We start from the raw sequence: 20317 nt of genomic DNA on the forward strand, positions 1-20317 counted from the left end.
ACACACACCTTCATTGTCCTCATCCACTCCATGGGACCACACACCAGCCAGACATGCTAGGCATCCTTGTCATCCGGCCTGGCAAGCATCCTGATTACACTCTCTCCATCTCTATTCATGCAGGACAAGCTGGCACACAACAAGAGGGAGAGGTCACATTCATGGACGAATGCCTGAAATCAAGGTCTTCATGGACTTTGGAAACAGAGCCATCTAGTTGGCTGGCAAGGATCTGGACTGGTCCTGAGCAGATGGTGAGGTCAGCACTGCTGTACAAAGTGAGGATCTGGCAATGCAACATCCATCTGACAACCAGGCTGTGAGTGATGTGTCCTGTTTCAAAGGCTACTGCCATGCATTAATTATCTCTTCTTGCTTTCGCAGGCACATCTGCTAAACAGCCGATGCAGTGCATGACCCAGGGCTTCCAATCAAGCCCCGAAGAGACCTCTGAAGAGAAATCTGAAGGCACACTCCTTGAAGTCCCATCACAGTGCTCACCCACACCCTCTACCAGCGGTGAGACACACACCTCGGTGGGTCCTAGCTTTAGAGTTGCCTTGGGATCACAATCTGGTGAGCTCATTGCACTTTCTGATCCACAACAGGTGGCAGTAGTGACTTCCCAGCTCCCCAGCACTCGGATGACTGCTGGAGGCCAGACATTTGCTGAGTTCGAATCATATGTCGAGCCTCTGGACTTGGTCATGTCACAGTTGCTGGAGCTGCAAAGGCAAGCTCGGGAATATCAGGAAGCGAAGCCTGGTGCACTCCTCAAACTGCAATGCATGTGGAGGAGTCTGTTCGCCTTTAGGCTGAGGTGATCCCGAGGTCAACACTGGTAGGATGGCAGCCGCCATGGAAACCCTGGTGGAGGACGTCACTCCTACACTGCTGTGCAGGCTGAACTCGATCGCCAACACCATAGTTGGTTCCCAACAATGTGTACATGAGAGGGCTGGAGGGCAGCCGATCTCACTCTAGCTACCCCTTCTCCTCAAGGAGTCAGCCAGGGGCCAGCTGGCACCTATAGGGAGGAAGATCAGCAGGTGTACCCCACAGGAGGCCATCCATCCAGGTGACTCTGGAGTGTCCAGCTCATCCAAAACCCCTTTTCCTGTGGCCTCTGCAGCTCCTGCTTCACAGGCCATGGAGGGTGCCACTGCCACACAGCTAGGACTCCAAAAGCAGGCCTCCAAGTCTCAGTCCTCCAGAGGATGCCCACCAAGGTCATCACAAGGCGTAGCAGTCAGCAGGCTGGCTCCACCTTTGTTGTGGATGTCCGGGAAACAACAAGACGGAGTGGCAGGGTTAGGAAAGTTAAGAAGATGTAGTAGCACAGCCTGGGCACAGCTGTTAATCATTTGTACATAATATTCACCATTGTAAATAGATTCCCAAGAAGGACTCCCTGCCTATGGCTCGTTGTTCTGATGAGCAGTGTTCATGTCACTCAGATGTGAAATCTTTCTGCACAAGATAAACACAGGTGTGTCAGTGCAGGGCCTCTTCCCTGTGCTTTGTGGAGCCTTCAGACCAAAGTGATGGTTTGGCCTCACCTGGATATATTAGTGATGCCTGCACCTCAACTGTGCTTGTCATTGCTGCCAGAATGTCATGGGCAGGGGTCAGAGTTCCGTCATTTTCTGTGTGCTGTCAGCACCTTTAAGGTGGGACTGGCCCCCATTTCTTCAGCATCTGTGACCAGTGATGTGCTCCTGAAGGAGTCAGATGCTGAAGATGGGCATAGGATCAGGTGCTTCTAAAGTTTCATGGCTGCTTCTCCGTATGATCCTGATCACAGAGTGTAAGCGAGCAGCCCTCGACCAGGCAAGAGTCAGATATTCACAGAGGCTATGTGAAGATCCATGAAGTGTCCTCACTGCATATCATCATCATCATCCTGCAATCGTGCGACTATTGGGCCTCCGCTGCATCTCAATGAAAGGCACATGATCACAGAGGGTATGTGCGCCGCCTTATGTCAGAATGGAGTTAAACGTTCATAGATGCAATGTGAGGATCCATGGTGTCTCCTCACTGCGTGTCATCATTATCCTCCTCAAATATAGAAGCTATGAGGGCCTCCTGAGCGCGGCTGCCTTTTCTGGCCAGTGCGAGGGCCTCACCCTCATCATCGTCGCCTTCGAGGACCTCCTCACCTTCATCATCATCGACATCCTCCTCATCGGAGGAGACCTCCAGCTCCTGCATCTCCTCCTTAGCTAGCTCCTCTCCCCGTTGCAGCACCAAGTTGTAAAGGGTGTAGCAGGTGACGACAATGCATGACACCCTCTGTGGACTATATTGCAGGGCTCCACCAGACCGGTCCAGGCACTGGAATCTCATTTTCTGCATCCTGACGGTTTGCTCCACCAAGTTGTGAGTTGCAGCATGAGCCTCATTATATCTTCGCTCTGCTGCAGTCTGAAGCCACCGCACAGGTATCATCAGCCACATCCTCTGCAGGTAGAAATACCTGGAAAAACTCAACAGGTCTGGCAGCATCGGCGGAGGAGAGCACAGTTGACGTTTCAAGTCCTCGAGTTCTGTTGAAGGGTCACGAGGACTCGAAACGTCAACTGTGCTCTCCTCCGCCGATGCTGCCAGATCTGCTGAGTTTTTCCAGGTATTTCTGTTTCTGTTTTTGTTTTGGATTTCCAGCATCCGCAGTTTTTTGCTTTTATCCTCTGCAGGTTGCCCTTGTTCCCCAGGAACCAACCCTGCCCGCCTCTGTGGACCCTGGAAGATGTCAGGGATCTGTTACCGACTGAGAATGTAGGAATTGGAAACGATGCACATACCTGCAGGATGCGTTGTTGGGAACCAACTATGGTGTTGGCGATCGAGTTCAGCCTGCGCAGCAGAGTAGGAGTGACGTCCTCCACCAGGGTCTCCATGGCGGCTGCCATCCTACCAGTGTTGACCTCAGGATCACCTCAGTCACACACCAGCTGCACATTCAGCAAATGGAAGCCTTTGTGGTTGACATAATTGACCCCTTATTGTGATGAAGATCTGAGCACCACATGAGTGCAGTTGATCGCACCCTGCACCTTTGGGAAACCCGAGATCTGGGCAAATCCAGTCGCTCTTGCATCCTGGCTCTCTTGGTCGCAGGCAAAATGCATAAAGTTTTGTGCCCTCGTGAAGATGGCATCGGTGACCTCATGGATGCATTTGTGGGTTGAGGCCTATGATATCCCGCGGAAGTTATCTGCGAATCCTTGAATGGAGCCACTGGTGTAAAAGTTGAGCACCGTGGCCACTTTCACGGCCACTGGCAGAGGATGCCCTCCATGTCCCCGTGGCGCCAAATCCTGTAGTAGCCGGCAGATGTGACTGACCAGTTCCCTAGACTTGTGCAGTCTTTGGCGACACTGGTTGTTGGTCATCTGTAGGAATGAAAGGCAGCATCTATAGACACTGGATCTAGCTTGGTGCCAACCAACAACGGCTTGCTGTGGCTCTTCAGTGGCGTATGTGGGAGCCCCAGCCACCCCTTCTTCCTGAGGAGGCTGCCCCTCCCTCTGCGCAGCCAGGCACCTCCGTCGCTCTCTTCTATATCGACTCTGCTCTCTGTATGCCATGAGGCTCCATGGTCCTGGTGTACTTGCAGGATGAAAGAGGGAAATACATTGGTAGCTTGGGTATATTAAGAACCTGTCTTGGTTAAGTCTGAAGGCCCCTTAACACACCCCGGGGAGTGATGGCCACCACTTGGATGGCCAGAGATTAGTGCTCTGCATGGCTGCCCGAAACCCCAACCATCTGCCACCTGACTAATTGGCAGCAGCCTTACCCATTGGACTGCATGCTGTAGTCTCAGCTCAGGTGCAGGCATTCTCATAACCCATGCTGCAATTGAACAGCTCTGGAGCACTTTGTGGCACTTCCATGCCTTTGCGTTGCTTGAGTGGGCAGATAAGCTGGAGACCTGACTCCGCCTAAATCAATGTGGCTGTGTCTGAACTGTCTGAGCTGCAGACGAATGGTTACTTTATATAAGGTTTCCCTATTGCATGGCTCCTTCCCAACCCCCCACCCCATACGTGCTTGTGCACTACTTCAACCTCAGGGCAGCCCTTGCCTCCACCCTCAAATTGCCTCAAACGCAGGGCAGCCCTTGCCCCCACCCCCAGGTTGCCTCAACCGTAGGACAGCCCTTGCCCCCCTCCACCCCCAAGTCACTTCAACCACATATCAGCTCTTGCCCGCACACCCCCTGCCTCCAAAGAGCTTCAACCTTGAAGTCCAACAGGCAACCTGGGCGAGCACTGTGCAATGTTACTGTGCACTCACCTCCAAATCCCCCTCAATGTGCAGCCCAAGTGCCCGCCTTATTTATGCTATTGTGAAACACGTCGGTGTGACGTGGGCAGATGATCCAGCGTGGGGAGATGATTCTGGTGGCCTAGCCTTATAATGATATGCAGATGTATTACAATTAGGTTCCCAATGTCTGATGGTGGGAAACGTGGCCTGCTATCGACAGGCTGGGTGGACTGATTGCAAACTGGTTTCATGACGTCGTTTTGTCCACCCATGCCACCAAGCATGCCCAATGCCAAATGGGCATGGAAAATTCCACCTCATGTCTCCATAATCGCAATCATATCGTACCAATTTACATGTATTTGCACTGTTAATTGGTTTACCATGTTGCAAGTGCTCTGTGCATTCAGATAGAGTGCCTTTAGAGTTTTTTTTTAAACATTTTTACAAATTTTTGTACTATGGCCCTATTTGCTGGTCGCCTTTGTTTCCTCTACCTTCCACTTTTGCTTTCTACTTTACTGTCTTTCATTCCTATCTTTGATTCTCTCTCTTGTGTCCCCGCTCAGGTTCCCATTGCTTCTGCCAATCTAGTTTAAACCCACCCTACAGTATTAGCAAATACCCCTGCGAGGATTTTGGTCCCAGTCTTGCTGGGATGCAACTCGTCCAACTTATACAGCTCCCATCTTCCCCAGAATGGGTCCCAATGCCTCAAGAATCTGAATCCCTCCCTCCTGGACCATCTCTCCATTCACTCATCTAGTCTATTCTCTGATTCCTAATCTCGCAGGCACGTGATACTGGCAATAATCCTGGGATTACTACCTTTGAGGTCCTGCTTTTTAATTTATTTCCCAGCTCCCTACATTCTGCTTTCAGAACCTTATCCCTCTTTTTACCTATGTCATTGGAACTGAAATGGACCATGACCTCTGGCTGGTCACCCTCCCCCTTCAGAATGTCCTGCAGCCACTTAGTAATATCCTTGACCCTGGCACCAGGGAGGTAACATGCCATCCTGGTGTCATGTCTGCAGCCACAGAAACGTTTATCTGTTGCCCTTATGATAAAATCCCCTATCACTATTGCTCTCCCACTCTTTTATCTCTCCCCCTGTGCAGCTGAGCCACTCCTAGTGCCTAGGACTTGACTCTTGCTGCATTTCCCTGAGAAACCATCTCCCCCAGCAGTATCCTAAACGGAAAATCTGTTAGAGATGGAGATGGACCCAAGGGATTCCTGCACTGCCTGCATAGTACTCAGTCTGGCACTCTCCCATTCCCTTTCTGCCTATGGACTCTTTACCTGTGGTGTGACCACCTCACTGTATGTGTTATCCATGAAGATCTCATCCTGGCTGATTCTCCACAGTGACTCCAGCTGCAGCTGCAGCTCCAAAGTGTGACTATCAAATAGCTGCAGCTGGAGATACTTCCTGCACATGTGGTTGCCCTAGTCACTGGAAGTGCCTCTGACTTCCCACTGCATACAGGAGGAGCATCCCACTTGGCCGAGCTGTCCTGCCATGATTTCCTTATAAATTACGCACTTTATTTTTACTTCCTGTACTGTAGAGAATATTAAGGACAGAAGAAATACTCACCAGGTCCTACTTATCAAGGCTACCGCTCTTCTGACTGAGAAAAGGTAGAAAATGAAAGGATCTCTCCTTGCCCATTCAATGAATTCCCTCTCTCACCAAACTCTGACTTAAGCACACTAATGCAGCCCAAAGCTGCACTCCAGTGTAGACTTTTATACTTATTTCACATCATACTCTCCATGGAATTACAGTCCTTATAGCAAACAGTCCACAGTTGCTCCCAGCTTCCAATGAGTTCAAGTATCCCCATTTCCTCAAGTAGTAACTTCAAGTGACCATCTCCAGGCACTTCTCTTAGTTTTCAGAGAGTCTGCTAAGTCCACTAGCAACAATAAATCTGTCCAAATGATTCTTCCCCTTAGATGGCTCACCTTAGATGGCTGTGGAATGCGTCTCTTTCACGAGAGACCGTCTTCTTCCCATATCCATCTATGGTAGTTTGCAAAGCCGAGCAGTCTTTTCTTTCTGCTGAGCAGGCAAAACTGCTATCTGTCTGTAATATTCATCGATTTGTAGGAAAACCTGAAACCTGATCTCAAAAATGGCTTCCTCTGCACTCTTCCCCATGGCGGCGTGAAACACATTAGTCTTGCATTCAGGTAGAAAGGCTGATTAGTTATTCTTGACTTTCACTCTCTTTTATCTTAGAGATAAAGGAACAGTGTAAAGCACAACTGTTCATAATCAAACATTCTCAACATTTTCCTGGAACTTTGGAGACTCAGTTTTCACTGTTAATGTACAGGCTGCTGCCAATGTTCCAAGCATAAATACCTTGCACCTTCTTCCCAGTAAAACCATCTAAGTCCTCCTTTGACCTCTAACAATCAAACCACTCAGGCTTACTGTCAGGCAAGCTTCAGAACAGGTCACATGACCCCCACCCCCCTCCCCTTCATTTTGCCTTAAGTGAAAGACACAGTTCCAATTGGAACAAAATATTAATTGCCATGATTAGTCAACAACTCCATTACTGTTGCATCAAGTGACTATCAGGATGGTAGAAGGTGAACTCAATGAACTTATTTTATTTTTATCTAGTAATCACTAAATTCCAAAAAGAAAAAGATAGATTAGGAGAGGTTAACAATAGAGTGGAGCTCCAATATATAGAAATGGATAAATGAAAAGATAGGCAGTGACTCAGAAAAAGTTGGATCGATAAAAACGAGTGCTCAGATTCAATAAGTTATTGTTCAAGCCAAACCCTGCTGATATTTTGTTTCTTACCAGTGAATCGATTGACAGAATTGATGTGAGATGCCTGTATTACGCCCACACGTGTGCTCCCGCTGTTTTTGATACACATGCAGATACAAATGGCTATTCCTGCAACCACTCCCATGAGAAAGACAATCCCAAGTACGACACCTGCTATTGCTGTGCCTCTGCAAAAGAAAGAATAGTTACCGAAAGATGGAGATGTAATTGGAAATGCATGTGCACCACTAAATATCAAACTGTTGCAACTTCAACAAAAATATTGGTTAGCATTTTGGTTCTTATACAATTGTAAAGATTTCCTCATTTGGGCAGTTTGTTAAAATTCATTTAAAAGCTCCCTCAACAGCTGAGTGGGAAAATGCACTGTGAGTACTAAACTATGTAGAACCAGAAGATTTCAGGTTTGGTTCCTAGCTTGTGCCAAATTAGTTGATAACAGCTGGGACAGTATCAGGAATACAGTAAGTCTTCACTTAAAGTTGTGGTTGCGTTCCTGAAAATCGTGACTTTAAGCAAAACAACTTGATGTGAATCATAAAGGTCCCATAGGAATCAATGATAAAGCCGGAGTTAGGTTCCTTCAGACATTTCTTGTTCTGAAAATCCAATGTACAAGTTGAAATACTGTACCGTATGTGCAGAACTGTGCATTCCCAGCTGGAATAACTTGCAAAATAAAATAAATCACTGAATATAACAGAAATACATTAAAATTAGCACTAAATCACCCAAACAAGCCCCGAGTAGCACAGTTTCTGTGTCACACTTTCCTTTCCCACTCTGTGTGCCTGTCTCTCTCTCCTTTCCACTCTGTCTCTCTCTCTCTTTCCTTTCCTACTCTGTCTCTTCCTCTCTCATGTTGTGACGCTGGAGCTGCTACTGCATTCACCAAAGTTACCCAATGAAATGCCCCCCTGCTGCCAAACTCCCCTCGGGGGAGGGCATTAAATTTGGCCCACTCTGCCACTTTAACAGCTTTCAGTTTCCTAATGCTAACCATCTCCAAAAAGCATCCATTCACCACAATTCTGTATCCTGTCACTCAAGCATCTTTGTATCCGTGTTGCCACTGTCTCTTTTATTCCACGGGCTTCAACTTTGCTGCCAAGTCTATTAACATAATTTTCCAAATATAATGTGTATTTTCCTACTAAAACTTAGGGTGCATATTATACATGGTAACAAATCAAAATTTTTTTTCAGCCTGTCAAGAACATCTTTTCCGGACATTGTGAATGGTAATGCATACTTGCTAGAAATGTTGCTTTTCAATGGTATTTCTTTTAAATTCTTCCTGTTTCTAAGGCATAACTGAGAATCGTCTCTTGTTTTAAGTAATTTTTAACATTTATAAACTTAATTTTTGAAAGAAATGATCAAGAAGCTAAGTCTTAATATTCTTTTTACATTTATTTACATGGATTAAAGCCCACTTAGAAATATTTGGAAATGAAAGCTAGTTATCACTATGTTCGATAGTCAAAGCTACAAATCCTGCTTTATAAAAGGCAGCCCACTATAAGGAATTGCTCCATTAATGAAAATAACTGATTAGCAAGCAGATTCAGCTAGGGTGATTGGTTTGATAGGCACCACACTTTTTCATGTTAATCTATCTGTTCCTGGAAAGAAACTGATTGGCTTCAAATCTGAGCATACTCAGACAGGAGCTCTATGAACGCTTTGCATATGTACCTTACTGGCCCAAGTTAAGTCTGTACAAACATTTTAAATGATAAATATTTATGATACATGATGATAAGGCAAATTAACTTAGCTCACAAAAATGAGAGTGCTTCTAATATTTGGGTATGTATTATATTCATAAAATTACAGTTTGTGGCACTTTATCAAACACCTTTTGAAAGTCCATATGCACCACATTAGAAATATTACCCTCATAAACCCTCTCTGTTACTTCATCAAAAATTCAATCAAGTTAGGTAAACATAATTTGCCTTCAACAAATCCATGCTGCAATTCCTTAATCAATCCACAATTACCCAAGTGACTTATTTGTGTCCCAGATTATTATTTCTAAAAGCTTTCCCATCACTGAGATTAACATGACTGGTCTGTTGTTGCTTTCCTTACACCCTTTTTAAAACAGAGGTGTAACATTTGCAATTCTCCAGTTGCCAGCCCCCACCCCCCCAATCTCTAAGGAACATTGGAACATTATGGCCAGTACCTCAGCAATTTCCACCCTTAGCATCCTCAAATGTATTCTACCTGATCTTGGAGACTTTAAGAATGGCCAGCCTTTCTAGAACTTCCTCCTTATCAATTGTTAGCCAATCCAATACCGCAACCAACTCCCTGTCAGCATGATTTGGGAGCATCTTTTTCCTTGGTGAAGATGGATGCAATGTTTTCATTTAGTATCTCAGCCATGCCATCTGCCACCAAGCATAGGTCTCCTTTTACCCCTAATCTGCCCAATCCATCCTGTTAGTATCCGCTTATTATTTATATGCTGATCAAAACAGCCCAGACAGACAAAAACTGTATTATTATTATTATAGATTGAAAGAATTGACTTGGTTCACTAGATACTTAGCAGTACTGTCTGGTTGCTATACTTTATTTTTCGCAATTAGCAACAGCACTGCAGTAAATTGCAGTTACAGATCATTTTGTGTGTTTTAAGCTGGGAGCTGTGCCCCATGAAAGCTGTGTAAGAGGTTCTGAAACTGGCATTATAATGTGGAACAGTGACGTCTTATTAAAGTGTTCTCTAGGGCAGATAAGCCTTGGCAGATACAAGAAAAGCAGGAGAACTCTATCTGTATGGCATATATGGCACAGTTATAGTTTTCCTGATGGTTTAATTGTTAAGCATTCAGAATGTAAATTAATCCATAAAGTTCAGAAGATTCCATGTTCATTTCCAGATCTTCAGCTAGGATGGCAAAGATGCTAAAACTGGCCTTATTGCCCCGTACACTAAGGAGGGGCAGGGGGAATTGAACTACAATTTTTGTTCCTGACTATTCAGAAATACCTGCTAGCAAATGCCTTGTGTAGATGTCAGGTGAAAACAGGACTATATTCAGCTATTTATTTTTATTCATTGAAGGTATATGGACAACACTGGCAAAGCTAACATATATTGCCCACCTTTAATTGCCTTTGAGAAGATGATGCTGAACTACCTTCTTAAACTGCTGCAGTCTGTGTGGTGTAGATACAGCCATAGTGCTGTTAGGTAGGAAGTTCTGGGTTTTGACCCAGAGACGATGAAGCAATGGCAATAAATTTCCAATTTGGGATGGTGTATAATTTGGAGAAGACCTTGGAGTGGTGGTGTTCCCATGCGTCCTCCAAGAATGAGCAGCCTCTCGCCTCCAACTTCTGATTATGACAATAATTTTTCAATTTTCAATCTTTGCTGACAGCAGAAGACCAGTACACGCCAGAAGTTTCTTACTTTGGTCCTCCAAATTTCTAAATATCAAACATGTTATTCCTTTATTTCCAAATCTTGTAAGGTAGTAATTAAAATTCAATGCACCATGTCCTTCAAATTCATTCTCTTCCTTTTGCTTGGTATCCCTTAATGATTGCTCCTAGATTTACCATTTCCTCTACAACCAATATCGGCTTTGGACCATTACTCAAGTTTCTCAGGGGAAAAGACACTAACTTTCAGACTGCTTATCGGAGGCAAGTAGAGATCCTCCTAGTACAATCCCAAAGAAGAGATGGGTCGGCTAGAGCCTGGGATACTTGGAAAGGAGTGGATTTGGTTAATTGGGTAACCAAAGTAATTAATTGTAAGGGACACACATTCTGAGAGATATAACAAGGCACTATATCAGTCTAACTGCCTTTCCTTAAAGCCAAATCCTAGAATAAATGATTATCTTCAGGAACGTGCAAATGAAGATCATTAGCAACAATCTCTGTAAAAATGAATCATTTTAGGCAGGGATATAACTATTTATGTAAGCACTGATCAGATATGGCATTTAGCGAGAGACATTGTTCCTCTAAATGACCCTCTTCTTTAAGGTTGGTTCAATCATTTTGCTTCACTCACCTGTGTTCCATTCTAATGACAGAAAATGGACATACATTATCCACCCAGCCAAGGACTCTCCTTATATAAAAATTGCGAAGGCAGGCTCCCACAAGTCCTATTATCACTTTGCCTTGGTACACAACAATCTCTAAGGCAATACATTAAGAGTTTAAAGGGATCTTCTGTTTCAGCTTTTAAATAGTACACTTCCAGAATGCAGATCAGGATAAGGTAAGTGATAAAGAAATACTTGCTGATGATTTCAATGAGAATGCAGATATTAAACTGAGCAAAGACTGAAAATAATACTATTAAATCAATTATACTTCCTTCTCAGTGAACAGTATTCTTAGACTTTTCACACTATGAGAAATAATGGTATAAAGTTCACATTTAATTAGGAGAACATGAGAGCAGGGCAGGAGAAAAAATGATTCATCCAATGTGTGGCTGGACCTATATCTTAACTCACTTTACAATGGGTGCCAATTAGGTGCTTTGTGAATTATTTCTATAGCAACGAGTAACAAACCTGCCTATTTATCTCTAATAAAATAGTACCTCCACGGTGGTGGTGGTATAATGCAGACATGGGAAGTTTTGGAATGCTGATTGACAAGGGATTATAGGACAATCGCAGTTGTTTTGGGTAATACTGGAATCATTGGTATTGACTGCTCTCCATATTGCTTCTGTTTCCTATGTGCAGGACACCCATTGCTTTATATATATCCAGATCTTTCACCATGCTTCACACTGGCCCATTTAGGCAGTCCTGAAGAGAATAGCCAATTAACCAAATCCACTACTTTCCAATTATCCCAGGCTCTGGCCAATCAATCTCTTCTCTGGGATTGTGCTGCAGGTCTCTATTTGACACCAATATGGAGTTTGAAAGTCAGGTTTTTACCCCTGAAAATTCTGAGGCTAACATCTATAGTGCAGGACCATATAGGTTAAAAAGGAGGCAGGGTAAATCAGGCACCACAGGTGTCTCAACTGGACAGGAGGGGAGGAAGAGGAGTGGATGAGCAATTGTAATAGGGGATTCAATAGTCAGGGGATCAGACATGTGTTTCAGACAGGTAAACAGCGCGAGAGTGGCGGAGCAGATCAAACAGCTGGTGGTCCCCCAGACCGGGACCGGGAGGCAGTGCAAGAGGAGGGGCAGCCTTTGTAAGATTTAAAAAGAGCGGGAACTGAGAGAGGGGAGATTTAAAAAGAGCAAGAACTGAGAGTCAGAGTGGAGATTTAAAAAGAGCAGGAACTGAGAGTCAGAGTTGAGATTTAAAAAGAGCGGGAGTTGGACTTGGGGCTGAAAGCGGCGCAAGGACAGAGCGGGAGTTCTAGGGCGACTCGGGACTAAAAGCGGCTTGAGGATAGAGCGAGAGTTCCGGGGAGACTCGGGGCTGAAAGTGGTGTGAGGATGTCATAATTCAAAAAGTGATGCGACACAGTGGAGGCATGTGATTGGTAAGTAGGGTCAAGTGAGTACTTCTGCTTCTACTTTTTCTACTAATTAAACTGCTGCTGTCCATTAACTTAAACAAAATAAGGTGAGGACTTTGGACTATGGTGGGAGTGTTTGGAGTGGAATAGGCCCCTAGCGTAAATAGTATTCTTTAAAGGGAGTAACTAACGAACTTAACCTAAAGGGAAGTCATGGCAGGAGAGCCTGCACTCATGATATGCTCCTCCTGCGCTATGTGAGAAGTCGTGGATAACTCTAGTGTCTCTGGCGACCATGTGTTCAGAACGTGTGTCCAGCTGCAGATACTGGCTAACTACATTTCAGAGCTGGAGCATCCGCAAAGCTGAGATTATTGGGGACAGCATGTTCAGTGAGGTGGTCACACCACAGGTAAAGACTGAACCGGCAGAAAGGGGATGGCTGACCACCAGGTAGAGTAGAGGAAGGCAGGTAGTACAGTAGTTCCCTGTGGCCGTCCCCCTCTCTAACAGAAAAACCATTTTGGATAATGTTGGGGGGTGACAACTTCTCAGGGGAAAGCAGCAGGAGCCAAGTCCATGGCACCATGGGTGGCTCTGCTGCACAAGATGAGGGGAAGAAGAGTGGCAGGGCTATAGTGGTAGGGAATTCAATAGTAAGGGGAACAGACAGGCATTTCTGCGGCTGCAAAAGAGACTTCAGGACGGTATGTTGCCTCCTGGTACTAGGATCAAGGATGTCTCGGAGAGCCTTCAGGGCATTCTGAAGGGGGAGGGTGAACAGCCAGTGATCGTGGTACATGTTGGTACAACGGCATAGCTGAGAAAAGGGATGAGGTCCTACAACCTGAATATAGGGAGTTAAGACATAAATTAAAAAGTAGCACCTCAAAGGTTGTAATCTCAGGATTACTACCAGTGCCACATGCTAGTGAGACTAGAAATAACAGGATATATCAGATGAATACGTGGCTGAAGAAATGGTGTAGGGTGGAAGGTTTCAGATACCTGGGACATTGGGACAGGTTTTGGGGAAGGTGGGACCAGGACGTGTTGCATCTGGGCAGGACCGGGATCAATGTCCTCGGGGTGTGGGGGGGAGGGGGGGGGGAGGGGGTGGTGTTTGCTAGTGCGGTTGGGGAGGGTTTAAACTAGAATGGCAGGGGGATGGGAACCTCAGCAAGGAGACAGAGGAGGGGGAAACAAGGATAGAAACAAAAGATAAAACTGTAAGGAGCAAAAGTGGAAGGCAGAAAAAACAAGGGTGAAAAACTAATGGGGTCATAGTGCAAAATAAAGCTAAGATGACTAACAAGGTTAAAAAGACAAGTCTAAAGGCATTGTAACTTAATGTGCGGAGTATTTGCAATAAGGTAGATGAATTAACAGCGCAAATAGATATAAATGGTTATGATATAGTGCAGTTACAGAGACATGGCTGCAGGGTGATCAAGGATGGGAACTGAACATCCAGGGGCATTCAATATTTAGAAAGGATAGACAATTAGGGAACGGAGGTGGGCTAACCTTGTTAGTAAAGGAGGAAATCAATGCAATAGCGAAGAAGAATATTGACTCGGAAAATCATGATGCGGTATCTGTTTGGGTGGAAATAAACACCAAGAGGCAGAAAACATTGATGGGCGTTGTCTATAGGCCTTCAAACAGTATTGGAGATGTAAGGGAAGGCATTAAGCAAGAAATTAGAGATGCATGCAATAAGGGTACAACTGTAATCATGGGTGACTTTAATCTACATAAAGATTGGACAAACCAAACTAGCAATAATACTGTGGAGGAGGATTTCCTGGAGTGTGTACGTGATGGTTTTTTTAGACCAATACGTTGAGGAACCAACTAGAGAGCAGGCTATCCTAGACTGGGCATTGTGCAGTGAGAAAGGATTAATTAACAATCTTGTTGTTCCCCTTGGGGAAGAGGGCCCGTAAAATGATAAAATTATTCGTTAGGATGGAGAGTGAAGAAGTTGAATCCAAAACTACAGTCCTGAATCTAAATAAAGGGAACTACAAGGGTATGAGGCATGAGTTGGCAATGATGGATTGGGGAACCGTACTAAAAGGGTTGACAGTGGAGAGGCAATGGCTAATATTGAAGGAGCTTATGCATGAATTACAACAATTATTCATTCCTGTCTGGTGCAAAAATAAAACAGGAAAGGTGGCTCAGCCATGGCTCACAAAAGAAATTGGGGATAGTATTAGATCCAAAGAGGAGACATATAAAATTACCAGAAAAAGCAGCAAGTCTGAGGATTGAAAGCAGTTTAGAATTCAGCAAAAGTGGACAAAAAGATTGATCAAGAAGGGGAAAATTGAGTATGAGAGTAAACCTGCAAGGAACATAAAAACTGACTGTAAAAGCTTCTATACATATGTGAAGAGAAAAAGATTAGCGAAGACAAACATTGGTCCCTTATAGTCAGAAATGGAGGAAATTATAATGGGGAACAATTACTCCCAATGGGTTAAGTATGGGTTTATGAAAGGGAAATCATGCTTAACTAATCTACTGGAGTTTTTTGAGGATGTAACTAGTAGAATAGATAAGGGGGAACCAGTGGATGTGGCGTATTTGGATTTCAAGAAGGCTTTTGATAAGATCCCACATAAGAGGCTAGTGGGCAAAATTAAAGCACATAAGATTGGGGGTAATATACTGGCATGGATTGAGAATTGGTTGACAGACCAGAAACAGAGAGTGGGAATAAATGGGTCTTTTTCTGGGTGGCGGGACGGTGACTAGTGGTGTATCGCAGGGATTAGTGCTTGGGCCCCAGCTATTCATGATATATATAAGTGACTTGGATGAGGGAACCAAATGCAATATTTTCAAGTTTGCTGATAACACAAAACTGGAAGGGATTGTGAGTTGTGAGGAGGATGTAAGGAGCCTTCAGGATGATGTAGACAAGTTGTATGTGTGGGCAAACACATGGCAGATGCATTATAACATGGATAATGTTAAGTTATACCCTTCGGTGTGAAAAACAGAAAAGCAGAGTATTATTTAAATGGTGATATATTGGGAAATATGGATAAGGGATCTGGGAATCCTTTTACACCAGTCAATGAAAGTAAATAGGCAGGTGTAATAAGCAGTTAGGAACGCAAATGGTATGTTGGCCTTCATTGCAAGGGGATTTGAGATCAGAAGTAAGGATGTCTTATTGCAGTTATACAGGGCCTTGGTGAGACCACACCTGGAGTATTGTGTGTAGTTTTGGTCTCCCTACCAAAGAAAGGATATACTTGCCATGCAGGGAGTGCATCGAAGGTTCACTAGGCTGATACCGGGGATGGCAGGACTGTCGTATGAGGAGAGATTGGTTCGACTGGGCCTGTATGCGTTAGAGTTTAGAAGAATGAGAGGGTACCTGATTGAAGTGTATAAAATTCTAACAGGGCTAGACAGACTGGATGTAGGGAGGATGTTTCCCCTGGCTGGGGAGTCTAGAGCCAGGGGCCACAGTCTTAGGATATGGGGCAGGCCATTTAGGACTGAGATGAGGAAAGATTTCTTCACTCAGAGGGTGATCAACCTGTGGAATTCTCTACCATAGAAGGCTGTGGAGGCTGGGTCATTGAGTATATTGAAGAAAGAAATTAACAAATCTTTGGATATTAGGGGCATCAAGGGGTATGGAGAGAAAGCAGGAATATGGCGTTGAGATGGAGGATCAGCCACGATCAGATTGAATGGCGGAGCAGGCTCGAAGGTCCAAATAGCCTACCTCTGCTCCTAGTTCCTATGTTTCTATGTTTCTGCAGCTGTAAATGTGACTCCAGAATGATGTATTGCCTCCCTGGTGTCAGGGTCAAGGATGTCATGGAGTGGCAAGTCATTTTTCTGGGGGAGGGTGAACAGCCAGAGGTCATGGTTCACGTTTGTACCAATGGCATAGGTAGGAAGAGGGATGAATTCGTGAAAGCAGATCTTAGGGAGTTAGGAAGGAAATTAAAAAACTGGACCTCAAAAGCAGTAATCATAGGATTACTCCCAGTGCCACATGCTGGTGAGCATAGGAATGGGAAGATTGAGTGATTGAACATATGGCTGGTGTAGGAGGGAGAGCATCAGATTCCTGAGGTATTGGGACCAGTTCTGGGGTAGGTGGGACCTGTTCAAGATGGACAAGTTACACCTTAACAGGACCAGGACTAATATCCTCACAGGGAGATTGGCTAGTACTGTTGGGAAGGGTTTAAACTAAGTTGTCAGGGTAATGAGAACCTGAGGGGTAGCTCAAATTGGAAGGAAGTAAAGTTGGTAACAGGAAGTAGAAAAGTAGCAAGTGAAATTAGAATGCAAGCAAAATGAAGGTGAGCATCAACTAGGCTTTGAATGCAGAATAATGTTAAAAAGACAAAGTTAATGGCACCATACCTGAACGCACAGAACAATCGCAACAAGGTAGATGATTTAAAAGCATAAATAAAGCTAAATGGGTATGATCTAAGTGTATTACGGAAACATGGCTACAGGGCGACCAAAACTAGGAATTAAATATTCAGGGATATTCGACATTTAGGAAGGACAGGCAAAAAGGAAAAGGAGGTGGTGTTGCACTGATAATCAGGGATGGGATCAGTACATTAGTAAGGGAGGATCTCACTTTGGAAGAACAAAATGTGGAATCTATTTGGGTGGAGCTAAGAAACAGCAAGGGGCAGCAAGTGTTGGTAGGAGTTTTTTAGGTAATCAAACAGCAGTGGTAGTGTGGGGCTTGGTATTAATCAGGAGATTAGAGAAGCATGTAGCATGGGTAATACAATAATCATGGGTGACTTCAATCTGCATAAAGACTGGGTAAATCTAATGAGCACTAATGCTGTGGAGGATGAGTTTCTGGAGTATGTTAGGGATGGTTTCTAGAGCAGTATATTGAGGAACCAACTAGGGAACAGGCTATTTTAGATCTAGTATTATGTTACGAGAAAGGGCTAATTAATAGTCTTGTTGTAAAAGAAACTTTAGGGGTGAGTGACCATAATTTAATGGAATCCTACATTCTGTTTGAATGTTCAATCTGAAGCCAGGATGTTAAATTTGACAAAGGAAATTATGAAGGTATAAGGGGCGAATTGGCTGAGGTGGATTGAAAGGTATGGCGGTACACAGGCAATGGTAGCCTTTAAAGATTTATTACATAATTTATAGAAATTGCACATTGCTTCAAGGCCCGAAAAGCAAAGTCAGTCAACCATGGCTAACAAAGGAAACTAAGGATTGTATAAGATTAAAAGAAAAGGTCTATAAAGTTGCCAGAAATAGTAGTAAAGCTGAGGATTGGGAACATTTTAGAATACAGCAAAGGAGGGCCAAGAAACTGATAAAGGGAGAATAGTAAAAAACATAAAAATAGACTGTAAAGGCTTCGATAGGTACGTAAAAAGGCAACGTTTAGCTAAGACAAATGTGGGTCCATTACAGGCAGAGTCAGGAGAATTTATAATGGATAATAGAGAAATGGCAGAGAAACTAAATAATTACTATGTGTCTTCATTGAGGAAGATACAAGAAACCTCCCAGAATTAGAGATCGAAGGGACTAGCGAGAATGAGGAATTGAAGGAGATTAGTACTAGAAGATTGTATTGGAGAAATTAACTGGACTGAAGGTTGGTAAGTCCCTGGGACCTGATATTTTACATCCCAGAATGTTGAAAGAGGTAGCTATGGAGATAGTGGATGCATTGGTGATCATCTTCCAAAATTCTATGGATTCTTGAACAGTTGCTGCAGATTGGAAGATAGCAATTTTCACCACACTGTTTAAGAGGGGAGGGAGAGTGAAAAGGGGAACCACTGACCCGTTAGCCTTAAATCAGTACTTGGGAAAATGCTGGAACTTGTCATAAAGGATGTGATAAATGGACACTTAGATAATAATGATCTGATTGGGCATAGTTAACATGGATTTATGAATGGGAAATTATATTTGATGAACCTGTTGGAGTTTTTTGAGGGTGTTACTAATAGAATTGATAAAGGTGGGTTGGTGGACATAGGGTACTTGGATTTTCAGAAGGCTTTAGATAAAGTCTTTAGATAAACATGAGGTTGGTTAGCAAAATTACAGCACATGGGATAGCAGGCAATAGACTGGCATGGACTAAGGGTTGGTTAATACAGAGAAAGCAGAGAATAGGAATAAACAGGTCATTCTCACGTTGGTAGGCTGTGATTAGTGGGATAACACAAGGATCAGTACTTGGGACCCAGTTGGTCACAATATATATCAATGATTTGGAGCTGGGGACCAAATGTAATATTTCCAAGTTTGCGGATGATAAAAAGCTAGATGGGAATGTGTGTTGGAGGAAGATGCAAAACAGCTTCAAGGGGATTTGGACAGACTTAGTGAGTGGGCAAGAACATGGCAGATGGAATATATTGTGAAAAATGTGAGGTTATCCGCTTTGGTAAGAGGAACAGATGTGCAGAGTATTTCTTAAATGGTGAGAGATTAGAAAGTGTAGAGTATAAAGGGACCTGATACCCTTGTCAATAAGTCACTGAAAGGAGTCTTGTGCCCAATGCAACATTGGAGACCAAATGCAGACTGAGCGACCGCTTTGTGGAACATCTTCAGTCTGTCCACAAGCATGACCCAGATCTTCCTGTCACTTGCCACTTCAACATACCATCCTGTTCTCATGCACACATGTCTATCCTTGGCCTGCTGCAATGTTCCAGTGTAACCCAATGCAAACTGGAGGAACAACACCTCATCTTCTGATTAGGCGCTTTACAGCCTTCTAGACTTAACATTGAGTTCAACAACTTCAGATCTCTCCTCTATCCTCACCCCTTTTTTACCCCTGATTTTTCAATATTTATTTTTATTTTTTAATTTTTATCCACTTATTTTTATTTATTTTCATTTTTATTCATTGTTTTATCCCCACCTTTTATCCTATTTTCCATCTTTTTTCCCCACCACCGTCCCCTGCCCCCACCCCACCCCGACAAGGGCTATCTGTCACTTGTTCATATTGTTCTTTTCAGAGTGCTTACCCTTGTCCTGCTATTATCACATTCTGCTTTCTTACCATAATGTCACTATCAGCACCTCATTTAGCCCCTACCACTACCATTAACATCCCCTTTGTCCTCTTGTTTATGACATCTTTGTAAATCTCTCCTTTGCCCCACCTACCGCTGGCCTTCTATCCAGAATTCACCTGCTCCAGCACCCCCCCCCCCCCTTAAATAGTATAAATTTCATCTGAAGAGTCATATGGACTTGAAACATTAACTCTGTTTTTATCTCCACAGATGCTGTTAGACCTGCAGAGTTTTTCTAGCATTTTCTGTTTTTATTACTCAAGCACACATTCACTCAAGCACACATCCATGCAAAAACAGTCAATGAGCTACTCACAATACACAACATAAATATGTGGCTGCTCAAATATACAACCAGTTATGCGCTGTCAATCAAAAGCAACACCAGTCAAACACACACCACAAACTTATAATCACATACACATTCACCTAAACAAATACACTGAACAACATTACCACTCAGATGTACAATCAACCAGAGCACAGCCACTCAAGTACAGAAATATTCAAAGTTAAATACAAAACCAAACACAGTTACTCAAACATTATAACAATCAAACCCCAACAAAGATACAGCTGTTCATATATTGTAGCATACATAAGGGTAGGCCATGAGATGAGGAATTTCTTCACTCAAGATAGTTTTAT

At 43.8% G+C, this 20317-nt stretch overlaps 1 protein-coding gene across 1 annotated transcript in view; it reads right to left on the reverse strand.

The window, feature by feature from the left end:
- Window positions 1–20317, reverse strand: part of cyyr1 (cysteine/tyrosine-rich 1) — a 56076-nt gene that overhangs the window by 18153 nt on the left and 17606 nt on the right. The window contains exon 4 of the mRNA XM_041210849.1: window positions 7112–7269. Coding sequence (XP_041066783.1) covers window positions 7112–7269 — 158 coding nt within the window. The remainder of the gene's footprint in view (window positions 1–7111; window positions 7270–20317) is intronic.

The sequence above is a fragment of the Carcharodon carcharias genome, chromosome 18 (assembly GCF_017639515.1).
Source record: "Carcharodon carcharias isolate sCarCar2 chromosome 18, sCarCar2.pri, whole genome shotgun sequence".
In the NCBI taxonomy this organism is placed as follows: Eukaryota; Metazoa; Chordata; class Chondrichthyes; order Lamniformes; family Lamnidae; genus Carcharodon; species Carcharodon carcharias.